This window comes from Pararge aegeria, chromosome 27 (assembly GCF_905163445.1).
Source record: "Pararge aegeria chromosome 27, ilParAegt1.1, whole genome shotgun sequence".
Lineage (NCBI taxonomy): Eukaryota > Metazoa > Arthropoda > Insecta > Lepidoptera > Nymphalidae > Pararge > Pararge aegeria.
In genome coordinates this window covers 2,775,406-2,796,248 of record NC_053206.1, presented here as the reverse complement: position 1 = coordinate 2,796,248, position 20,843 = coordinate 2,775,406, and the positions used below count along the sequence as shown (strand labels likewise).

At 35.5% G+C, this 20,843-nt stretch overlaps 2 protein-coding genes across 2 annotated transcripts in view; one reads left to right on the top strand and one right to left on the bottom strand.

Annotated features, from left to right (window-relative positions):
* The window catches only part of LOC120635542 (titin-like), a 46,422-nt gene extending 44,568 nt beyond the window's left edge, over positions 1-1,854 (top strand). The window contains exon 16 of the mRNA XM_039906559.1: positions 1,646-1,854. Within this exon, the coding sequence (XP_039762493.1) occupies positions 1,646-1,823 (178 nt within the window). The 3' untranslated portion in view covers positions 1,824-1,854. The remainder of the gene's footprint in view (positions 1-1,645) is intronic.
* Positions 1,855-10,222: 8,368 nt separating this feature from the next.
* The window catches only part of LOC120635717 (monocarboxylate transporter 12-B), a 33,873-nt gene continuing 23,252 nt past the window's right edge, over positions 10,223-20,843 (bottom strand). The window contains exons 14-18 of the mRNA XM_039906841.1: positions 16,072-16,214; positions 14,838-14,943; positions 13,797-13,870; positions 12,500-12,646; positions 10,223-10,754 (exon numbers count right to left, since the gene is read on the bottom strand). Coding sequence (XP_039762775.1) covers positions 10,618-10,754; positions 12,500-12,646; positions 13,797-13,870; positions 14,838-14,943; positions 16,072-16,214 — 607 coding nt within the window. The 3' untranslated portion in view covers positions 10,223-10,617. The remainder of the gene's footprint in view (positions 10,755-12,499; positions 12,647-13,796; positions 13,871-14,837; positions 14,944-16,071; positions 16,215-20,843) is intronic.

Here is a 20,843-nt window from a genome sequence, read left to right as displayed (position 1 = left end):
TTATATTTGTATATATAGGTTTATGCATGTTTATTTGCAACACAGTACAGTTAAATGCACCACCTACCTCTCTTCTTGAGCTGTTTTTAGCGCCTTTGGTTGCCTGGAAGAGATCGCTATGTAGCGATAAGGCCGCCAAATTGTATACCTTTTGTTAAATTTTTACTGTTAATTTGTTATGTTTATGTGGTGTACAATAAAAGTGTATTCATTCATTCATTCAAACATTTTCCAGTTGTGGGAATCGAACCCACGGCCTTGTACTCAGAAAGCAGGGTCGTTGCAAAATATATGACGACGTCAATAAAATATCTGGCACATATTATTATTATAGTTATCTGAATACTTCACAAAAATACTGTAACAGTGTACTAAAAAAAGAGAAACTTATAAAACTAGAGAACCAACTCAAAATTACTGTCTGTCTATGGCAACGTATTTCCCGAACGGATCGGTATCGATTTGGATTTTGTTTTTTTGTTTGAAAGGTGAATTAGTCTGAGTTAACTTAACTATGTTTTATGGAGGGTAGAGGTAAGGAGAGTCATCTGTGTATATGAAAAAGTGTCGTCAAAATGTATTTAATTAGGATGGCGCCACATTTGCATCAGGGTAACTCTTAAAAGAAGCGCCAAATATAAATATTGTTAGAGTAGGCTTGAAAAATAAACAAGGAAGTATGGAGATACAAGGAAGTAAGGTTATATTTACCACAATATTTTGTACAACGTAAGTTGTTGAAATTCTCAATAATTAACTACTTTAGTCGATAATGACATTCAATTTTTTAACTCGGCATACTTCAATTCATCTACGATTGCTACATTCATACCATACCCTGTGCATCCACCAGCGCCATTGTGGAGGATTTTTGAACTGTTATTTAGCGCATACACTGGACACTTTTTCAACTTTTCTCCCATATAAGATGACTCTCCTTACCTCTACCCTCCATACTATGTTTGCTGATAATCGGTCAAAGATGGCCGCGGCTACAAAATGGCGGATTATAAGGGGTTTGACTAGTAGAGTACTTATATAACACGCTATGATAAATTTTACGGCTACCACAAAATGGCAAATTAATTTTATTTAACCAACCCTCAATGGGTTTCAAATGAGAGGGCTGGACTAGTAAAATAATGTACACTATTTTTTATTAGTTAGTATTTTAATAACTCGGGGTTATTTTAACTTTTTGACGTGACAACGTCTTATAATTCGATGGAGCCGGCTGCACGCACGAAAAAACATGTCGTATGCGGCGTTACCTCGCTCTGAGGCGTTCCATTCAAGGCTTGAAGTGCAAGCGAGAGCGCGGAACGAGCGACAAAGAGGCACATTCGGCCTCCGCGTTCGACATCTGTCTCTCTCCTACTTGAGTGAGCGATGCGTCCGCGTGGACAGCTTCTATACAATAATACATTTACATGTTTTCGGCAAGGATGAAGTGCAGTGAAAAGTGAATGTGGTGTCAATTGTTTATAGCAACGATAATATCTATCAAACAAATAAAATTAAAATTTTCTTTTGAAAAATGCAACCATTCCATCAGTATTTTCTTACGACGTTGTCACGTTCAACTATCGTCAGTAAGCCGACTTTACAGACGACCATTTTTTTTATTTATGATTTTTTTCTCTAGTGTGGCATGCGGCATAATCGCCAGATCGGCGGGAATATTCCAGAATCCAAAGAGGATATGCGCGTGCGACGGTGTGGTCGTGTGGGACGAGAGAGATAGACCATTAGCTGGGAAGGGGCGGAAAGAAAAGCCATGCTGCGGGAAGGACGAAAATGTCAAAATGTGTTGTAAAGTTTAATTTTACCTGTTAAATAAAGTATTGTTATGTTAAACAATGTTTTTTTTATATTTTAATGAAAGCTTTTTTTCTCAACATTTCGTGTCGGTTTTGAGTTGTGCATTCTTGCACAACAATCGGGTGTTTTTTAAAAGAACTTTTCAAATAACTGATTCGTTTTTGTGTAGTCTGTATGATTTCCTATTCGAATGAATTAATAATATTCGAATCGGAAGTATATTTGCAAGAAAAAAATGGCTTTCAGTAAGCTGGATTCCATAGCATAAAGATAATTTTATCCGTCGCAAGTAACAGTAAAAACTTTAGGGACTGCTGAAACGAAACAAAAAAATAAAAATACTCATAAAATAAAACTCACATCCGATTTTTAATTTAATATTTTGTTTCATGATTATAAAGTTCACAGTACACATAGAATAGCGCTTACATTTATTTTTAGAATAGTTACATTTATTATTATATACGTTAACCTCACCAGCATTCCTTTATTTACATTCCATGTTCATTTACATTCATTCTCACGGGGGATGGGTAAATACCTGTAGGCATGAACACATCACGAGTTTCTTTATTTACCTTACTCATGTAACATTAAGCGGATATGACATTTAATTTGCCATCATTAGACATATTTATTAGTTCAGATGTTAATGAAATATATAAACGGTCGAACTAACTGAAATTATTGTATACTGAATTTGAATGTAATGAATTTTGTCTAAATAACATTGTTATTTCGAGAACCGAGTTTCTGGAGAATTTGATCTTAAATAAATACTATGACAGATGAGTTAAATTTGCAGCACGTCACGTGCTCAAGCTTACGAATAAGTTTTAAAACTGGAAGGGCGAACGTCCATCAAACCGTGAATTATCGTAAATTCAGTACTGCTGTTTATATATTTCATTGTTATAAATATCATTCACGAAAGATTAAAGGCTAAAAGTTTGTTACGTTACCTTTGTTTTTTTAATGTAATTTTCAGTCAATTAGTGATTTTTCAGTTTTATGAAGAAAAAAAAAGTGATTCATGAAAATAAATAATTTAAAAAAAATACATTGAAATATAATGGATACAAATAATCTTAAAACACTGGATTTCGTGCAATGAAAATTTACTTCACTATAATTTTAAGTCCGGGTTCAGTTTCTGTTGAAACACGCTTTCAGTTGGTCACTAAAACTTACATTAAAAAGCAAGATACTCAACTAATTTAGGGTTGAATAAAATGATAATTACACATTTTAACAACTTTTTAGAGAAAAATTGTTGTTTTTTTTTATAGCACACAATTTATTTGAATACAAATCCTAGACTGAAGTAATTTGACAGCTGTAAAAATTGTGCAATCTTTATCAACGTTGAAAAAAGAGTGCCACAACATATTTTTATACCTGTCGGTTTAGTATAGGGTACGTATACATTTAATTTACCACCATTTTCTGTATCTCGTATTTTCACTAAAAAGTTATTATTCTTTATAGTTTGCATTTTAACAACTTTTTAAAGATAGACTTATGTAAACCTAATGATATTTATGAATGACATACTTAATGACACAAGTAAGTACTTCGGTTAGTAAAAGTCCTAAAGTAAATTGACAGTTGTAAAATTAGTGTCATCTTTAACAACAGGGAACGTTGAAATAAAATGAAATAAACACATATTTATATCTCACATACCTGTCAACTTAACATAGGACTGCACAACCCAAAAGCACTGTTTATTTTAGTTTAAGATTTTTTTTATCTAAAAAGTTGTTATTAATAGTAGATTACAAAAGATATTGTATATAGGCGCGTAGTGTAAAATGAAGCACAGTTTTTTTTTTTAATAGAAAATCTACAAGTGGCATCTATTCATAGATTGTATAAGTCAATTTATCTATCTGTGATTTCACAATTAAGTGGATATTTCAATAGTACTTATAGATAAGTATGTTTATTTGATTTACATAGACAATTAACATTCATGGCACGCATATATGCAACACGCCACTTTAATTGACCAACGTCACGCGAGTTGACTCAACATGAATGACGTGAGAAGCGCGAGCTGGAGTAACGCCAATGAGTTCACGTACAATTGTTTCGATTTTAAGACTAAGTAAGTATATTTTTTTTGGCCTACGTGAATACGAGGAACATTTACATTTTTTGTAACATCACTATACTCGAAAAAGTTGATAAAGCGAGAGAATTTTTCTGGCTTGTGCGTCGGGAATATGCGATTACTACGCATCGGAGAATGCATCACTATATGTGTATACACGTGGTGTGACCTGAAGCTACTTGACTTGATATCGAAGTAAATCACAAATGTATCAATAGTAGAAGCAGTTACTGATAATTAACGAATTGCAAGTTAAAATGGCAGGGAACGAAGATCCTAGATAAAATGCCAATCATAAGCTAAACAAACTGTGTAGGAGACAGGCAAGATATGCCACTACGCCATATCTTGCCTGTCTCCTACACAGTTTGTTCCACGCCATTATGGCACAGCGTCCGTGTTATTCAAAATGGACATTATAAAAGACGTGGGGACTGAAACGAGGACGTTGAATTTACGGATCATTTTCTTTGTGAATGTGACGGGTTGGCTAAAAAAGGATTGGACACTTTGGGACTAGCCTATCCACGACCAGAAGATAACAGTGCCTCAAACTTAAAAGCTTCAATCAAACTCTTTGACATGTGAGGCTATTTAGCGTGTGAAGGATATAAGAATGGGGCTAGTAAAAAAGATTATGTAGGGAAAAAGTACATCCGTGGAAGCTGGCTCCCCACTACAAGATAGAAAGTTGAAGTACCGAAAGATATTGAAATCCCAAAGTGCTGGAGTGGTCCGTTAAAAGCAGAATTGGTAGACCGATCTAGAGTGTAGAAGGATATAGCTGAACACACTGTAGAAAATATAAATTCCAGCAACAAAGATCCAGCAGTTGGGACAACAGTGATTATGAGAAGATTAATTTCATACAAACCTCATCTGAGTGAGGCCGCCAAATTAGACCAGCTTGGACCTAAGCAACTGACTTCCCTCGAGCTGGAGGACCCTACATAAATATGTGTATTGTGTATTCTCAACTATAATGGCGTGAGATTAAGATAATATTTGGATCCGGATAATAAAATCTAATCCAGAATAAGTAAATACAGAGTTGCAAGCTGAAGTGGCAGTGAGTGGAGAACAGTTCAACAATCTTGTGATACATGTCGCTAGGAACTGTAGTGGAGCGAAACTGACAGTCACAGAAGCATCAAGAATATCGCATGGAGCCAATATATAAATTTTCACAATGCCAAGGAAGTGTGGAATATGGAAATATCCTCTCTCTCCAACAATGGAAGTCCATCCATCGGTTATAACAAACAAGACGTCAACATTTACGAAATTTAATTAACTACATTATACACATATCTAAGGTTTCACATTTAAAAATATTTTGACATCAATGTATATTTTAACATCTAGAAGTTATGAAAGTTAACTTGGAATTTAAGTACCGAAAAAAATTAAGTATTTAACGTTCTAAACGTATCATGATTGAGATTTTTTATGATAGATACAGTTTTACCGTAATAATCACAATTAATTTCATTCGTTTTATTTAATTGCTTGGCAAAACAAATAGAATCTGTTTTACCTTTTAAGCGAAGCTCATTTTTAAGGCATTTTATTGCGTATTAACAGTAAAATATATTATAACCTCCCAGAGCTGTTAACATAGTTGATTGATAGTAATATATATATTTTTTTTTGGCCAAAGTTAATGCTTTAAAAATCTTTACATCTAATTGTTCAATCGGTATGATGAAATGCAAGAATAATTATAAAAATAAATGAATGGGTAAAAGAATTCATGCGTCGTTCTTCGGTTAATTCTTTTAAACATTCATTTATCTATGGGCGTAATAAAATATTCTGAGTCACTCAGTGAATGATAAAAGCTATGCTTGGTATCTTAAGCATGCGTACACGTACTCAAATAAGAAACGAGAGTGCCTATAGAAGAACCAAAGCTACTGAAATAGTTCAAAGAAGTTGCGTAGCCTAACAAACGTTAAGGTGCAAAAATGCTGGAAAAAAAACCTCACATTGGATATTCGATTATTGGTAGGTCACTAGCCCATTATTAATAAACGTGGCATAACGTCGGAATAACTATGCGGTGTGTTGTTGTTTTATTTCTAAATCTAAAAAAAATGTGACTGCAATAATTTGAACACTTAGATGTAAGAATAAACTTGCAGTGCTATATACCGACGAGTACTAGGCTACATAAAATTAATAATTCGTTTAAAGGAAATTGCATACAATTTTACGATAAACTACTGGTTGACATCTTAGAGATGACTTTTAAAAAGTTCAAATTTTGTATTATACGTAAGCTAATAGAAAAGTCCCATTATAGTATAAAGGATAAACGTTAAAAAAGATCTATACTAACTAGGTGGCTCTTGTTATAATAAAATAACAATGTGAGAAGGTGATAACAAGAAAAGAACACCCAGGTAAATTTGTTGTGGGCTAAACTTCGACTAGGATGCGTCCGTACACATTTTTAATGTACTGTACGCAACATAATTGCCATATATGGGCCTACTTAAATAAAGATTTTTTTTTTAACATTGAAACTTCACATGTCAGCTCGGGAATAAACACTGCCATTACGTTTTGGACGTTATGCCACTTGTTAAAAAGGCCCCAGGTGAGTAGATGACATCAAGTAAGGCGCAAGTCGGATACATGGGTCTCTTAACGCTACGTATATTGACGTTTATTGACAAATGAATGCAATTCACTATAAAATGTACGCACTAGACTAATTATTATTACAGACACGCTATAATATGTATTCATACATTAACAACCATTTTTTTGTGAAAATTAAATATTTCTTTTCTACTAACTACTTGATGTTGATTCGAGTAGGTATTTATTATATATAATGTGCTTTTCTTTATTAACGCATATTACCTACCTACTACACTAAAATGATATCACATTAACGATTACGTGAATGCATGTATTAGTAGTACATATTATGATTTTAAATGAATGCAATTTGTTACTAGTTTTTTTTCCACTATATTACGAAAATTATTTAACAATAATCATGTTATATATATATATCCTCCTGGCCGTATCCGACCACAGCGACTCCTTCTAGCTATTATGAGCGTATCTGATGTGCTCTCCAGTGACTGGCATAACCACTCTTTGTTTTAAACGTGCGATCACATTGACAGCACATCAGTACTCCACCAATTATATTGTAATATATGGCCGGCGATGGTCTGGCCTTTATCTCATTACGCCTAGCATCTTGCTCTGCACGCCTTTTAACTTCAAACTCCGATACTTTTTTATTTACGGAGTGTCTCCATCGCGGCCGATCTTCTGCTTCAAATTCCCACAGTGATGGGTCCATATCACATCTCTTCATGTGCCGCTTTAGCACATCTTTATACCGTAAGTGTTATAATGTTAGTTTGACTACAATTATTTGGTGTGATAGAAATTATGAAGTTAAATTTGATATTTATGACTAGATTTGTCTGTCTTGAAAATTGATTAATGTAACACAAATATGTTTTTGTTTCACAAAGTATATTGATTTTTCATTCAAATTTTTATAACGTATTTATCTAAATAACGCCCTAGAATTTTAATTTAAGAGAATAATTATGGTTTGAATATCCAATTATGGAAATGAATGTAGTATAATTGTTTTTAATCAATGCAATTCTGTACAATAAAGTTATTTATTTATTACTATTAGTAGATTATAGTGTAGATATCATCAAATATAGTTTACCAATACTCATTCTAAAACATTTTTTTTTGACTAGACTCAATTATTGGTTGGTACGAGAGAAGATTTCAAATATGCCTAGTCAGTTTACTATCTAGCCAGAAATATTAAATGTAATTTGTAATAATTATGACTAGAAATTTATAAGTCAGATATATTAAATTCAATATGTAATATTGACTAGAAAGGTATAGTTGAAATCTTCAGGTATTCATTTTCATGTAAACACTTTTTTTTTGCACGCCTCATAAACGAAGCGTTGAGGTGGGTATTACTGTCAGTTTACGCACACCGAGTGATTCTTATTGCTTTTATAAGTGAATATAAAGAGACAAATGTTGAGAAAAAACACTATTTTTAACACTCATGATATTTTAAATATACATTACAAAAAACTGAAAACTTATAATCAGCATTCGGAAATCATATACAAGACGTGAAAGAAGTTTTTTTGGTTTTTTCTTGTTACCTAAACGAACTGAGTATAAGTTCGAGTGAAAACAAATTGTTTTTTTTTAATTCTTTACATTTTGTTTTTAATCTTGTCAGTAAAACTTTTAACTTAGTTGTAACATTTTTAAAACTTTAACGGAAATGATAAAATATAACATTCGATCACAGAATTAAGATCATACAGAACCCTCATTCAGCAATTGAAAATGCTCCGCACACCCGTGTTTTGGTGCTATCTCACAAACTTTTTCCCATTTTATGGTAAACGTTTTATAACATTAGAGGTAAAATAATGACTGTCACCTGCTGTCAAACGTCACTTTTCCATACAATAAATATACAAAAGTTACGTTTGACAGCAGTGATTGCAAGATTTACGCCTGTCGCAAGCCTGTCGCGATATACGTAATACCCCTGCGGTTTTTGATGCTCCAATATTAGTCGTGTACACGGTTTCTGTAGGTCTTAATTCTATGCATTCGATATAAGACTCATGGTAAGCGCTAAAAAAAAGGATCCATCTTGCTATTTGGATCCTATTTGGATCTTTAAAAACTAACACAGATAATATTTATTTGATTTAAAAATTTACAATTCAGCAGTCTGTACCCTTAGTAGAAGTCCTTTTCAAGTATCGCTACGCTATTTTATCAAAGCAAAGTAAACCTTAATCTAATTGTTTTAGAGATGCTTATCTCGCCAGATCTTAGAGAGATACGCTCAATGTGTGGGCGAAATCGACCTTTAACGCTAAATTTATAACTTCTATTTTAGTCTGTCATTACTGTGTTTCGATACTCAAAAACATGTTTATGGTTGGGGGACTATAAATCATAATCAATTTAAGTCTATTGAACTTTTAAAATTGCCAGATTCTTAATTTTTTTTTTCATTTCTACTGCAATTTCTCCGCCGGCTAATGGCGTATTTGCGTGAATTGCAATAAAATGATGAAATAAATTATTAAAATTGATTAATAAATTTAAAAAAAAATAACCTGAAATCTCTGTACGTTTTAGCTCTGACCACTGACCTCTACTATTTTGACCCCATTTGAAGCGGCACATGTGACACAGTTTTTAATCATTCTAAATTACACATGACATGACACTCGTATTATAAAGTGACGTCAATCAATTGGAGGCCAAAACAAAGTGACAGCCATGGTAATCAAAGAGGATACAATTACTACGATTGTTTGTGGGAAAAAAAATATATCAGTACCCAGTTCTTGACTATTACTATTACTATTTTTTATAACTATTTGGCGTAGGACTGAGTAGGTTTAGATCTAGGTTTCCTGTGTGTTTTAAACAAAAAAAAAATCACAATGTTTTTTCATGACGCTAAAATGCGCCAGTACGTCATTAAAATCTGTACGCTTTAAGATTTTTCTTCGTTCTGTGCCAATTGCTACCCCTTTTGACTTTTTTTGCTACAATGATCACACATTTCAAAAAGTTTTTCTTAACATTGATTAATAATATTTTAAAAACGTAAAGTTATTCCGCCTTTATCATATACGAGAATTGCCATTGTAGCTAAAACTAGATTTATGAAGTGAGAATTCTTAAGAATTGTTGAGACTTGAAACTCGATGAAATGAAAATGGTCACGATACCTAAGAAAGTAACACATAAATGTATGGAATAGAATGACATTACACATTTTGCTACACATTTTAGTTAACATGGAAACTGAAGCGCATATGTAGATAGAGAAACAAAAACATTATTGTATAGGAGAGAATGAGATAGAATGCATTACACATTTTTGTTTCCTATTTTAGTAACCGTGGAAAATGAATAATTCAACTAATATTATAAATGTGCAAGTGTAGATGTTTGTAATTCACTCACGCAAAAACGGCTGAACGGATAAAGATGAAATTTGGCATACATGTAGCCTTTGATATGGAAAAGAATATTGGCTACCTTTTATCCCGACTCCTAAAGGAGTTCCCGAGGGAAAATTGAAAATTGTTTACGAGCTATGTCGCGGCAGACAGCTTTAGTATTTTAATGCATGTCACGTATGCTTTGAAAAGGACATGTACTTTCCATACCGATCTTTAAAATAGTTCCCGTGGTAGGTTTAAAAATTGTTAACGAGCTAAGCTCTAGACCCAATTCTGAAGTCCACGCAGACGAAGTCGGAGACAGGAGTAATACATGCAAAATAATAACGGATTTATTATTTTGCATGTATTAAAATATCTGCAATTAATTAATTTTTAAGATTAGTAAAAAATAATAAATATGGTTAAAACTCCTGATACTCTATATCCATCTCAATCTCTCTTTTCAAAAGTTTCACTTCTGCCGAGTGTGAATAATAAGCACACGCTTTTTTTTATTTGTTATTTTTTTTTTTTATAATATGTCATCCTTGTCGCAAACGAGCGATTTTTGTTTTCTTTTTTTGTGCCAATTGCACCTCTTTTTTTCATAATTATATATAATAACACCACGGGAATTTCCCTACAAGAACGACACAGAGATGTAAAGGGGAATATATTTCAATCGACAGACGACTCCGAGTCTTCGTTCTTGGTGCTGAGATGGAAGGCGATGACGGGGATGGTGCCCAGCACCATGCAAGAGCCCATACCGTAGAAGCACCAAGAGTAACCGCCGGTGACGTCACGGAGTAGACCTGCAGGACAGAATAGAAAGCTTAGTGTCACAGACAACAAACATCTAAGTTTAGTATTTCAATTGTCTGTGGTTAAAGAATGATGACGGCCGACTTATTTCAAAGAAAATGATAATTACTTAGTTTTAAGCTAAAATGTGATATTTAAAGTTATCTTAGTTTCAAGCTAAACTGTATTTTTTTTTTTGAAAGGCCTTAAAGGACTTGAATTCCATGGCCGTAAAATAAATAAAAAAAAAAAAAAGACGGCCGACTGGCACAGTGGGCAGCGACCCTGCTTTCTGAGTCCAAGGCCGTGGATTCGACACAGAACTGGAAAATGTTTGTGTGTTGAACATAAGTGTTTTTCAGTGTCTGGGTGTTTCTCTGTATATTATAAGTATTTGTGTATATCTATCTATATATATAAAAGAGAAAGTGTGTGCGTATGTTCCGTAAAGGCTCCGAAACGGCTGGACCGATTTCAATGAAACTTGTAGGGAATCTCCGTATTGACCTGGTGAGTAATCCTATAAAGTTTGGTGACAATCGGAGCAATACTATTTTTGAACTGTCAAACTGTCAAATACAGCTTTTATTTACTATGATGATATTCTATGGTTGGGTGTACATGGGTGTAGATAATGATCTTCACCCGCTCGAGAAGAGAATAGAAGAGAATGAATACGGAGAGAAAAAAATGATTTAATATATTATGAGACTTAAATTAAAAATTTAATGATGTAAATTTATTGTTTAAATAAAATAAAGCAAAATCTAGCCCGGCGATGCGGGCTGGGTACGCTTGTTATTCATAAAAATATTCATCAGTCATCTTAGTACCCATAACACAAGCTACGCTTACTTTGAGGCTAGATGGCGATGTGTGCATTGTCGTGTCGTTTATTTAGAATACTATCTGTGCAGTGTTATTATATGAAACTTTAATAAATTTTATTAATATTAATTTCATTAAAAAATGTTTGCATACTATTTAATTAGTTAAATGGACTCAAACAATTGTAGGAAAAAGAAAACACATCAAACGCGCCTGCCTAAACAATGAATAATTGGTAAGTGAACATCTCCTGAGGATGCTCTGGTTTCGGAGCGAAACGTGCGTAGAGGGTACATTGCCAAAGATCTGTTTGGTATGGAGTATGAAGATTGAAGAAATTATAAATTACACTGTACAGATTACCCTGCTTTTCTCGGAGTATAGCGTCATTTTCATAATATAGCATGGAATTCCGCAAAGTAACGCCTGCATCTATCCAATATTAGAAGAGCAACCTGGTTAGAGCAATAATTCACACCCAAGCTTTATCATCAGTTACGTAATCATTTATAATACAATAGGACTTTTCTATAAGCTTACGTTTAATATAAACTTTGAATTTTTTTAAGTCAAAGTCAACGTCAAATATTTCAAATAGGCACACAGATGGCACTTTTGATGCGTATATTACATGTAAAATATGACATAGAAGTGATTTGATGGCGATAACTAAATTCGTCAACTTTAAACTAAAGCTACGACGGTTCTAAACGCGCCCTGGTCTAAGAAGAAGCCCACAACAAACTTAGCTGGTTTTTTTTTTGTTATCACCATCTCACATTGTAATTTAAAACTATTAAAGAAGCAACCCAGTTAGTGCAATAACGTACACCCAAGTATTTTTATCGTTGACGTATGGATCCCCACGCACTTGGATCCACAGCACCCACCACATTCAATACAAAAACACCATTCGTAATGTACGTACCAGCAGTAGGTGGTACGGAGACAGCCGCTAAACTTTGGAACATCCGTACCAGACCGTACGAGGATGCGATGCGCGCCGTACCGAAAGCGTCAGCCAGTAGTACTGGTACGAGCAGGAACCAGCATCCAAGACACAGACCGTAGGCACCTGTCATCGATCCACACTAGTTAATATTCGTCAGCTCTACTACTAGATTGTGACATCACAGAGCTCGTCCGGCAGGGTGATTACGTATCTCGCGTCAGATTTGCGATAGGCGTTCATCTTGCAATCACCACTGTCAAACGTCACTTTATTTATTGTATGGAAAAGTGACGTTGGACGTGTGGAGTCCGCCAATCCGCACTGGGCCAGCGTGGTGGACAACGCCCTTAACCCCTTCTCATTCTGGGAGGAGACCCGTGCCCGGTTGGTAATGGGTTGATATAATCATGATGATGTACTTGAATGCACCTACTAAAATGTACGTTTTAGAGTTATGTGCGTTTCAAGCTACCAAAATATGACTTGCTTCAACGGTTATGGGAAGCATCGTGAAGGAACATGGATGCCGGAGAGTTCTCCATTGTGTTTTCAATGACGTGTTGACTCCACCAATCCGCACCAGCCAGCGGGGTTTCCCATCACCGTTGACGCAAGTGATATTTTGAGTGGTGAGAACGCACATAACTTAGAAAAGTTAGAGGTGCGTGCTGGAATTCGAACTCGGCACCCCGAAAGTAAAGCGGTTACGTATATATTATAGAAGCGGAATTGAGACGCTTGGAAAAGATTGGATGCTGTCCACTGCTGGAGTTCTTATGCAGGGAGTTCCAAATACCACGGTGCTGCTCCCAGCAACCGGTTTGATATCGTCTGTCCACCTCGTAGGAGGTCGACCCGTTTACCGGTGCGAGGTCGCCATTTCTAAGTCCATCAGTTCACCGAGCTATGTGGCGCGCCCATTGCTTTTCAGCTTCGCGACTCTTTGAGCTACGTCGGTGGGATATATCTACCGATACTGCAGTGGCGTGCATAGAGGGTATGCACAGGTTATGCAGATGATATAAAATGAAGAAAATCTCCAGTACGAGTTATAAAAAACTTTATTTTGTTTTTTATTATTATTTTTTTTTTTAAATTGTTTTTAATTTTACTTATTTTTTATGTTTTCTTTAGTGTTTCTTGTATTGTTTTTAAGTTTGTGCAACAAAGTATACTAAATAAAATAAATTAAAAAAAACTTAAGAATAAGGCATTGTAAGAGTTATACAAATCCTACCCTTAAGTATATACTCGTAGTATATAGATAGTTTACCTGATGCGATGGCTAAACTCCACCAGGACGTCAGACTCGGCAGGGAGAGGACTGCAATACCTGCGATCAGGATGCTGAAAAGAGACATTCGTATTTTTTATAATAATAATAATAAAAATAAAATAAATAAAAATAAAAAAGCCCTTTTATTATTCCTCGATTGAAAATATAAACAAAAAAAAAATAGTAATAAATATAAAAATAGAATATAAGCTTTTGCAAATTTGTTACGTTAGATCGACCCTTGGTCGACCCCGTTTTCTAATGCCCTTTGGACCTTTCCATAGAGATGATGTGGGTTTTGTCCATTTATTATTAGGTGCAACATTTTTGATGCTCTGCAGAAGCGCGGCAGCCCCAACAATACTCTGAAACCATTATTTTATCCCCCCACCAGTGGGCTTTACAGCTGTCACCTGGTGCAAAAACAACCGAATTGAGTATCACTTCCCTTTTTCCTTCCAGTGAAAAATTAGGAGAGCAAAAAGATTATAATATATACATTCCTCTGTAATTTATGCCAAACGAAAAATAAATAATAATTAATTTTACTTCGACAATACACTTACCGCCATCTAGCCCCAAAGTTAGCGTAGCTTGTGTTATGGGTACTAAGATGACTAACTAATCATTTCTTGTTATGAATAATAAACATAAATAATATAGATAAAGACCAGCCACTGAAAAACACTCATGTTTCAATAATTGTTTAAATAAATGATTTTCCAGTTGTGGTTTCCCACAGCCTTGAACTCAGGTAGCACTGTCGCTGCCCACCGGGCCTATCGGCTGTCAGAAGAAAAGAGAAGGACTTGATGTGATTGTATTTAATTAAAAAAAAAAACATTTTGCAGCTTCTGATGGTTAGAATTTGGGGCTAAAATATGTTATCGTCACGTTTTTGACAGATTTGTTAAAAAAATATAATCGCCATAACTTGCGTAAAAGTCTAGAACATGTCTGCATTTACCACGAGACCAAAGACATCGTGCTACTGTAAATCTAATGTCTAATCTTTTTTTTAGATTATAGGTAAGTCACCTGAGTATATACGCCTTTCTCCTGCAAAACAGATGTAAATCGCACAGATACCCCAGACCGAGACGGCCGCATAGATCCAGGATAGCACTGATGGCGACGAGGTGACCTAGAGCAGACAAACAAAATTTAAAAAAAAAACCAGAAATACTTTGAGTCGTACAGATCAAAAGAAAAACATTATCATCAACATTATCTGAGCAAGATTTTGAAGTTAAACTTCTGCTGTGTGTAAACTGAGCAAGATTTTGAAGTTAAACTTCTGCTGTGTGTGAACTGAGCAAGATTTTGAAGTTAAACTTCTGCTGTGTGTGAACTGAGCAAGATTTTGAAGTTAAACTTCTGCTGTGTGTGAACTGAGCAAGATTTTGAAGTTAAACTTCTGCTGTGTGTGAACTGAGCAAGATTTTGAAGTTAAACTTCTGCTGTGTGTAAACTGAGCAAGATTTTGAAGTTAAACTTCTGCTATGTGTGAACTGAGCAAGATTTTGAAGTTAAACTTCTGCTGTGTGTGAACTGAGCAAGATTTTTTTTTGTACTCCTTGCCTTAAGTTATCGATTTTAAGTAAGAATTCATCATCATCATCAAACCATTACGGCCCACTACAAGGCACCGGTCTTCTCTCAGAGTGAGAAGGGTTAGGCCGTAGTCCACCACGCTGGCCCAGTGCGGAGTAGACTTCACACGCCTTTGAGAACCTTATGGAGAACTCTCAGGCATGCAGGTTTCCTCACGACGTTTTCCTTCACCGTTTAAACCAAATGATATTTCATCTTCATCATCATCAAATCAACCGATAGACTTCCACTGCTGGACATAGATCCAAAAAACCTGCGACGCGCCTAATAGTCGACCGTCCACCTCGTCGGGGGTCGACCAACGCTGCGTTTACCAGTACGGGGCTGCCATTCCAGCACCTTGGGACCCCAACGTCCATCCCTCCTCCAAACTATGTGCCCCGCCCATTGCCACTTCAGCTTCGCAACTCGTTGAGCTATGTCGGTGCGTGTTGCCAGTGGTGACCTATGGCTCCGAAACATGGTCGCTAACTATAGGCCTCATAGGAAAGCTCAGAGTCACTCAGCGGGCGATGGAGAGAATATGCTTTGAGTACCTCTACGTGATAAAATCAGAAATGTGGGGATCCGTAGAAGAATGATATTTAAATTGAATTAATTCAAAAGCCGTCAGTAAGAATTTGGTAAGTGTCATTTCTTTTTTTTTCTTTTATCTTACCAGCGGCCGCTTTACTATGTCCCGCAGCGACAGTATACGCTGGTAGATAGTACAGCGCGTATGGGGAACCGCAGGACATGAGGGCAACGGAGGCGCACAGGAGACCAAATCGCCAGGACTTCAGCAGAGATACATCTAGATACCTGGAGACCAAACAAACATCATCATCATCATCATATCAACCCATTAAGTCGCATCCCACATTGAGAAGGCGTTGTGGCAAATGCGTCGAACGAAACGTGGTATTTCCGAACGATCGACGCAGCCGTCACCTACTCGTTTGACATTAGAATAAGAATCAGATCAACTTGTTATTAGTACCACGTGTAAAAGGAGATTAAACCAAATAATTCTTCGACTCCAGCGTATTATTGGACCCCCACGGGTCCGCTGCCAAATTGAAGTCCAAGAGACTAAGACTTCAGCGTCTTATTGGACCCCCCACGGGCCAGCCGCCAAATTGGTGACCCTGACGTGATCTTGTTATTAATACCACATGTAAAAGGAGATTAAACCAAATAATTCTTCGACTCCAGCGTATTATTGGACCCCCACGGGTCCGCTGCCAAATTGAAGTCCAAGAGACTAAGACTTTAGCGTCTTATTGGACCCCCCACGGGCCAGCCGCCAAATTGGTGACCCTGACGTGATCTTGTTATTAATACCACGTGTAAAAGGAGATTAAACCAAATAATACTTCGACTCCAGCGTATTATTGAACCCCCACGGTTCCATACGGGTAGAACTCTCAGGCATGCAGGTAGCTCGCGATGTTTTCCTTCACCGTTGAAGCAAGTGATATTCTAATAACTTCAAGCGCACATAACTTAAAAAAAAGTTAGATGGGCGTGCTGGGATTCGAATTCGGCTTCCCAAAAGTGAAGTCAAAGTCCTACCCAATTAATCATGCCTTTTTCAATTCTCATGCTCTTAAAGTCATACTTAAGGCTATGTATAGCCAGAGTAAAACTTAATTTTATGTATCTTTTATATTACTTATTTCAATCGAAATTAAAACAGTGCAAAATTCAATCATTAAACCCATTCTATCTTTATATATTACCTTTGATCTGACCCGGGAACCTTTGGCCTCGAACACATTTCCTCGGAATCGAATAGAAAAGCAGAGTGTGCAACACTGTCATAAAACTCATTTTAAATAGAATGTTTTATGTCATTATTGTTTTTTAACTCTTTATTTGTACATCACTATCACAGTCTAGAAGGAAAATATACGAAGAATAGAAATACAAAGACGGAAGTAGAATACAAAAGGCGGCCTTATCGCTTAGTAGCGATCTCTGCCAGGTAACCTCAGGGTTACGACAAGATGAGCGAGAGCGGACCGGTGGTGTAAAATTATTATAAACCTTTATTCAAATAGCTAAATACAAATACTTAAACAAACATGCACAAATAAGAAATTTCTTTTCAAAGAATTATCGGAAAGGGTTACCTTGGCCAACGAATTAGTTTGGCCATCCAAAGGGGCAATGCTGCCAGCATCTTAGAAACTGTGCCTCGCAAATTCAAATTCAAATTCAAAATTCATTTATTTCAAGTAGGCCTAATACAAGCACTTTTGAAACGTCAAGTCTGTCCGTGTGTAGTGACTCTACCACCGGTTCGGAAGGCAGATTCTACCGAGAAGAAGCCGGCAAGAAACTCAGCAGTTGCTCTTTTCCAACATCAAAAATTTACATTTTATATTTTAACATTCATTTTTCTATCTTGTGAGAGATGAAAGCGGAGCCGGATGCTTCCAAGCAACCTTGTCATTAAGAAACTCATCAATTGTATAATAACCTCGCTGTAATAAATGTGTTTTAACACATTCTTTAAACTTATGGATTGGTAGGTCCAAAATTACCTTAGGAATCATATTATAAAAGCGTATACTCAATCCCACAAATGACTTCTGCACCTTTCGCAGACGATATGCAGATGTCACTAATTTATGACCATTTCTTGTAAGTCGACTGTTTATATCCACTTTTTGTTTATAAAGACTAATATGTTGTCTTACAAATACTATATTGTTATAAATGTATTGTGAGGCTACCGTAAGTATACCAATTTCTTTAAATTTTTCACGGAGGGATTCACGTGATTTAAGTTTATATATTGACCGTACAGCTCTTTTCTGCAATATGAATATAGTTTCAATATCAGCAGCTTTGCCCCATAATAAGATCCCGTAAGACATCACACTATGAAAGTACGCGAAGTAAACAAGTCTTGCTGTTTCTACGTCAGTAATCTGTCTAATTTTCCTGACGGCGTAGGCAGCCGAGCTTAGTTTACCTGCTAGTGTATCTATATGGGTACCCCACTGAAGCTTACAATCCAAGGTCATGCCCAGAAAAACTGTGGAATCTTCCATTTTTAGTGATTCTCCATTTATTATTATATTTTTATTAACTTTCTTTACATTTGGTAAAATAAATTCCACACACTTAGTTTTTTTTGCATTTAAAAGTAAATTATTGACAGTAAACCAGTGCGACACATGCGACATAGCACGGCTTACATCGTCAGAGTTGTCTCTACCTCTATCAGTTTTAAAAATTAGAGATGTATCATCAGCAAACAGTACAATGTCACAGGTTTCACTGACATGGTGTGGTAGATCATTTATATACACCAAAAATAGAAAGGGACCCAAGATTGAACCCTGTGGGACACCCATTGACGTAGCCGACCCCTGCGACTTAATGTCTTTTATGCAAACCCTTTGGGTTCTGTCACTGAGATAAGAGGCAACCAAATTTAGTGCAACGTTTTTGATACCATAATGGGCTAGTTTAAGAAGCAAGGTTTTATGATCGACACAATCGAATGCTTTGGATAGATCACAAAAAACACCAATGGCATTCTGCGAACGTTCCCAGGCATCGTACACATGTTTTAAAAGTTTAGCGCCTGCATCCGTGGTGCTACGACCTTTAGTAAAACCGTACTGCTCCGGATGTAGTAAGTTATTTACATTGAAGTGATTCAAAAGTTGATTTAATATAATTTTTTCAAAGACCTTACTAAGAGCTGGTAAGATTGAAATGGGTCTGTAATTGTTAATGTCGTTTTTATTGCCAGATTTAAATAGAGGTATAAGTTTACTATGTTTCATTAAATTTGGAAAAGTACCTCTATCAACACATTCATTAAAAAGTATGGCTAAGTAAGGGGCAATAACGTCTATAATGTTAGATATTACCATTACAGACATACCCCATAAATCACCGGTTTTTTTCTGTTTCAACAACTTAAAATTCTTTATTATATCATATGCAGATATATGTTTAAAATTAAATAAAACGTTGCACTCATTAACGTTGTTCCTCAATAAACTCTGAGCTGCAGTAGGTGAAGAATTAAGTGAATCAGTCAACAAAATAGGAACACTCTGAAAAAAGTTTTCAAAGGTACTTGCAACCTCACTGTCAGCGGTAACTTTATTATCATTAATAATTAATTCAAAGTTTACGTTGCGAGATTTAGCTTTCCCAGTTTCATTATTAACAATTTTCCAGGTTGTTTGTACTTTGTTATCCGATTTTATGATTTGATCCTTAAAGTATAGCGACTTAGCATGAAAGCAAACGTTCTTAAACGTTTTAGAGTACATTTTTACGTGTTGTAGGAAAGCTGGAGTATGGTTATATTGTTTTTCACCATAGAGCTCATACAAATTATCTCTACTTTTGTATATGCCAATAGTTGCCCAATCGCTAAACTTTATTTTTTTATTGAAATCTATATGTTTGAAATTGAATATTTTGTTAAATTCATTTTCTATAATATTAAAGAGCGTACCATAAATGCTGTCAGGATGACCGTTCTTAAAGACAAGGGCAGGAATTTTGGATGATATTTCACCTTTGAATCGCGTCAATTTGCTCTTAGTTATCGGCCTACACTTGACGATATGTTTATCTTTGTTTATATTATTCAAAACAGTAATTTGTTGGCCACAATGATCTGATCTTAAGTTGGTTATTATCGATTTACCTAAGATATCACAGTTGTGAAAAATATTATCTAAACACGATGCTGAGGTTGCTGTGATTCTAGTAGGTTCACTAAAAGCATAATTTAAATTAAAACATTTAAATAAGTTTAGCAACCTAGTCGTAGTTGCATTACTAAGTAAAATATCAACATTAAAATCCCCGCATACTATTGCTTTTTTTGTGGATACAGACAATCGCTTAAGCACATCTTCCATTACATCCTCAAAAAGGCTAAAATCACCTGAGGGGGGACGATATACACACACTATTATAAATCGCTCCAGCTCCACACAAGATAGTTCTACAGTGCGTTCAACAGAAAGACTAACTATGTCTTTTCGCTCCTTACAAGTTATATTATTGTGTACAAAAATTAAGGACCCACCATGAATTGCAGTCCTTCTGAAGAACACACTTGACATTTTGAAATTCCTTAAGATAACTGCTGGATGTGCACCAGTGAGCCAATGCTCAGTAATACACAGAATGTGTATATTGAGTTTTTCCACAAACAGTTCTATTTCAATTTCTTTGCCGGTTAAGCTCTGTATATTTTGATGTACAATGTTCATATTGGAGAGCTTCTCCGTTGTCTGGCTATCTAGTTTAAATAATTATAAGAAATTTTCTTAGTACTTGAACAAGTACTTGGGTCATTATCAGAAATATTGGTACCTAAAGTACAATTTGTAAAGTTGTCAATAGACTTAGTTACAACACTTGTAACTGTATCATTTAAATTGTAAGCTAATAATGAGGCTA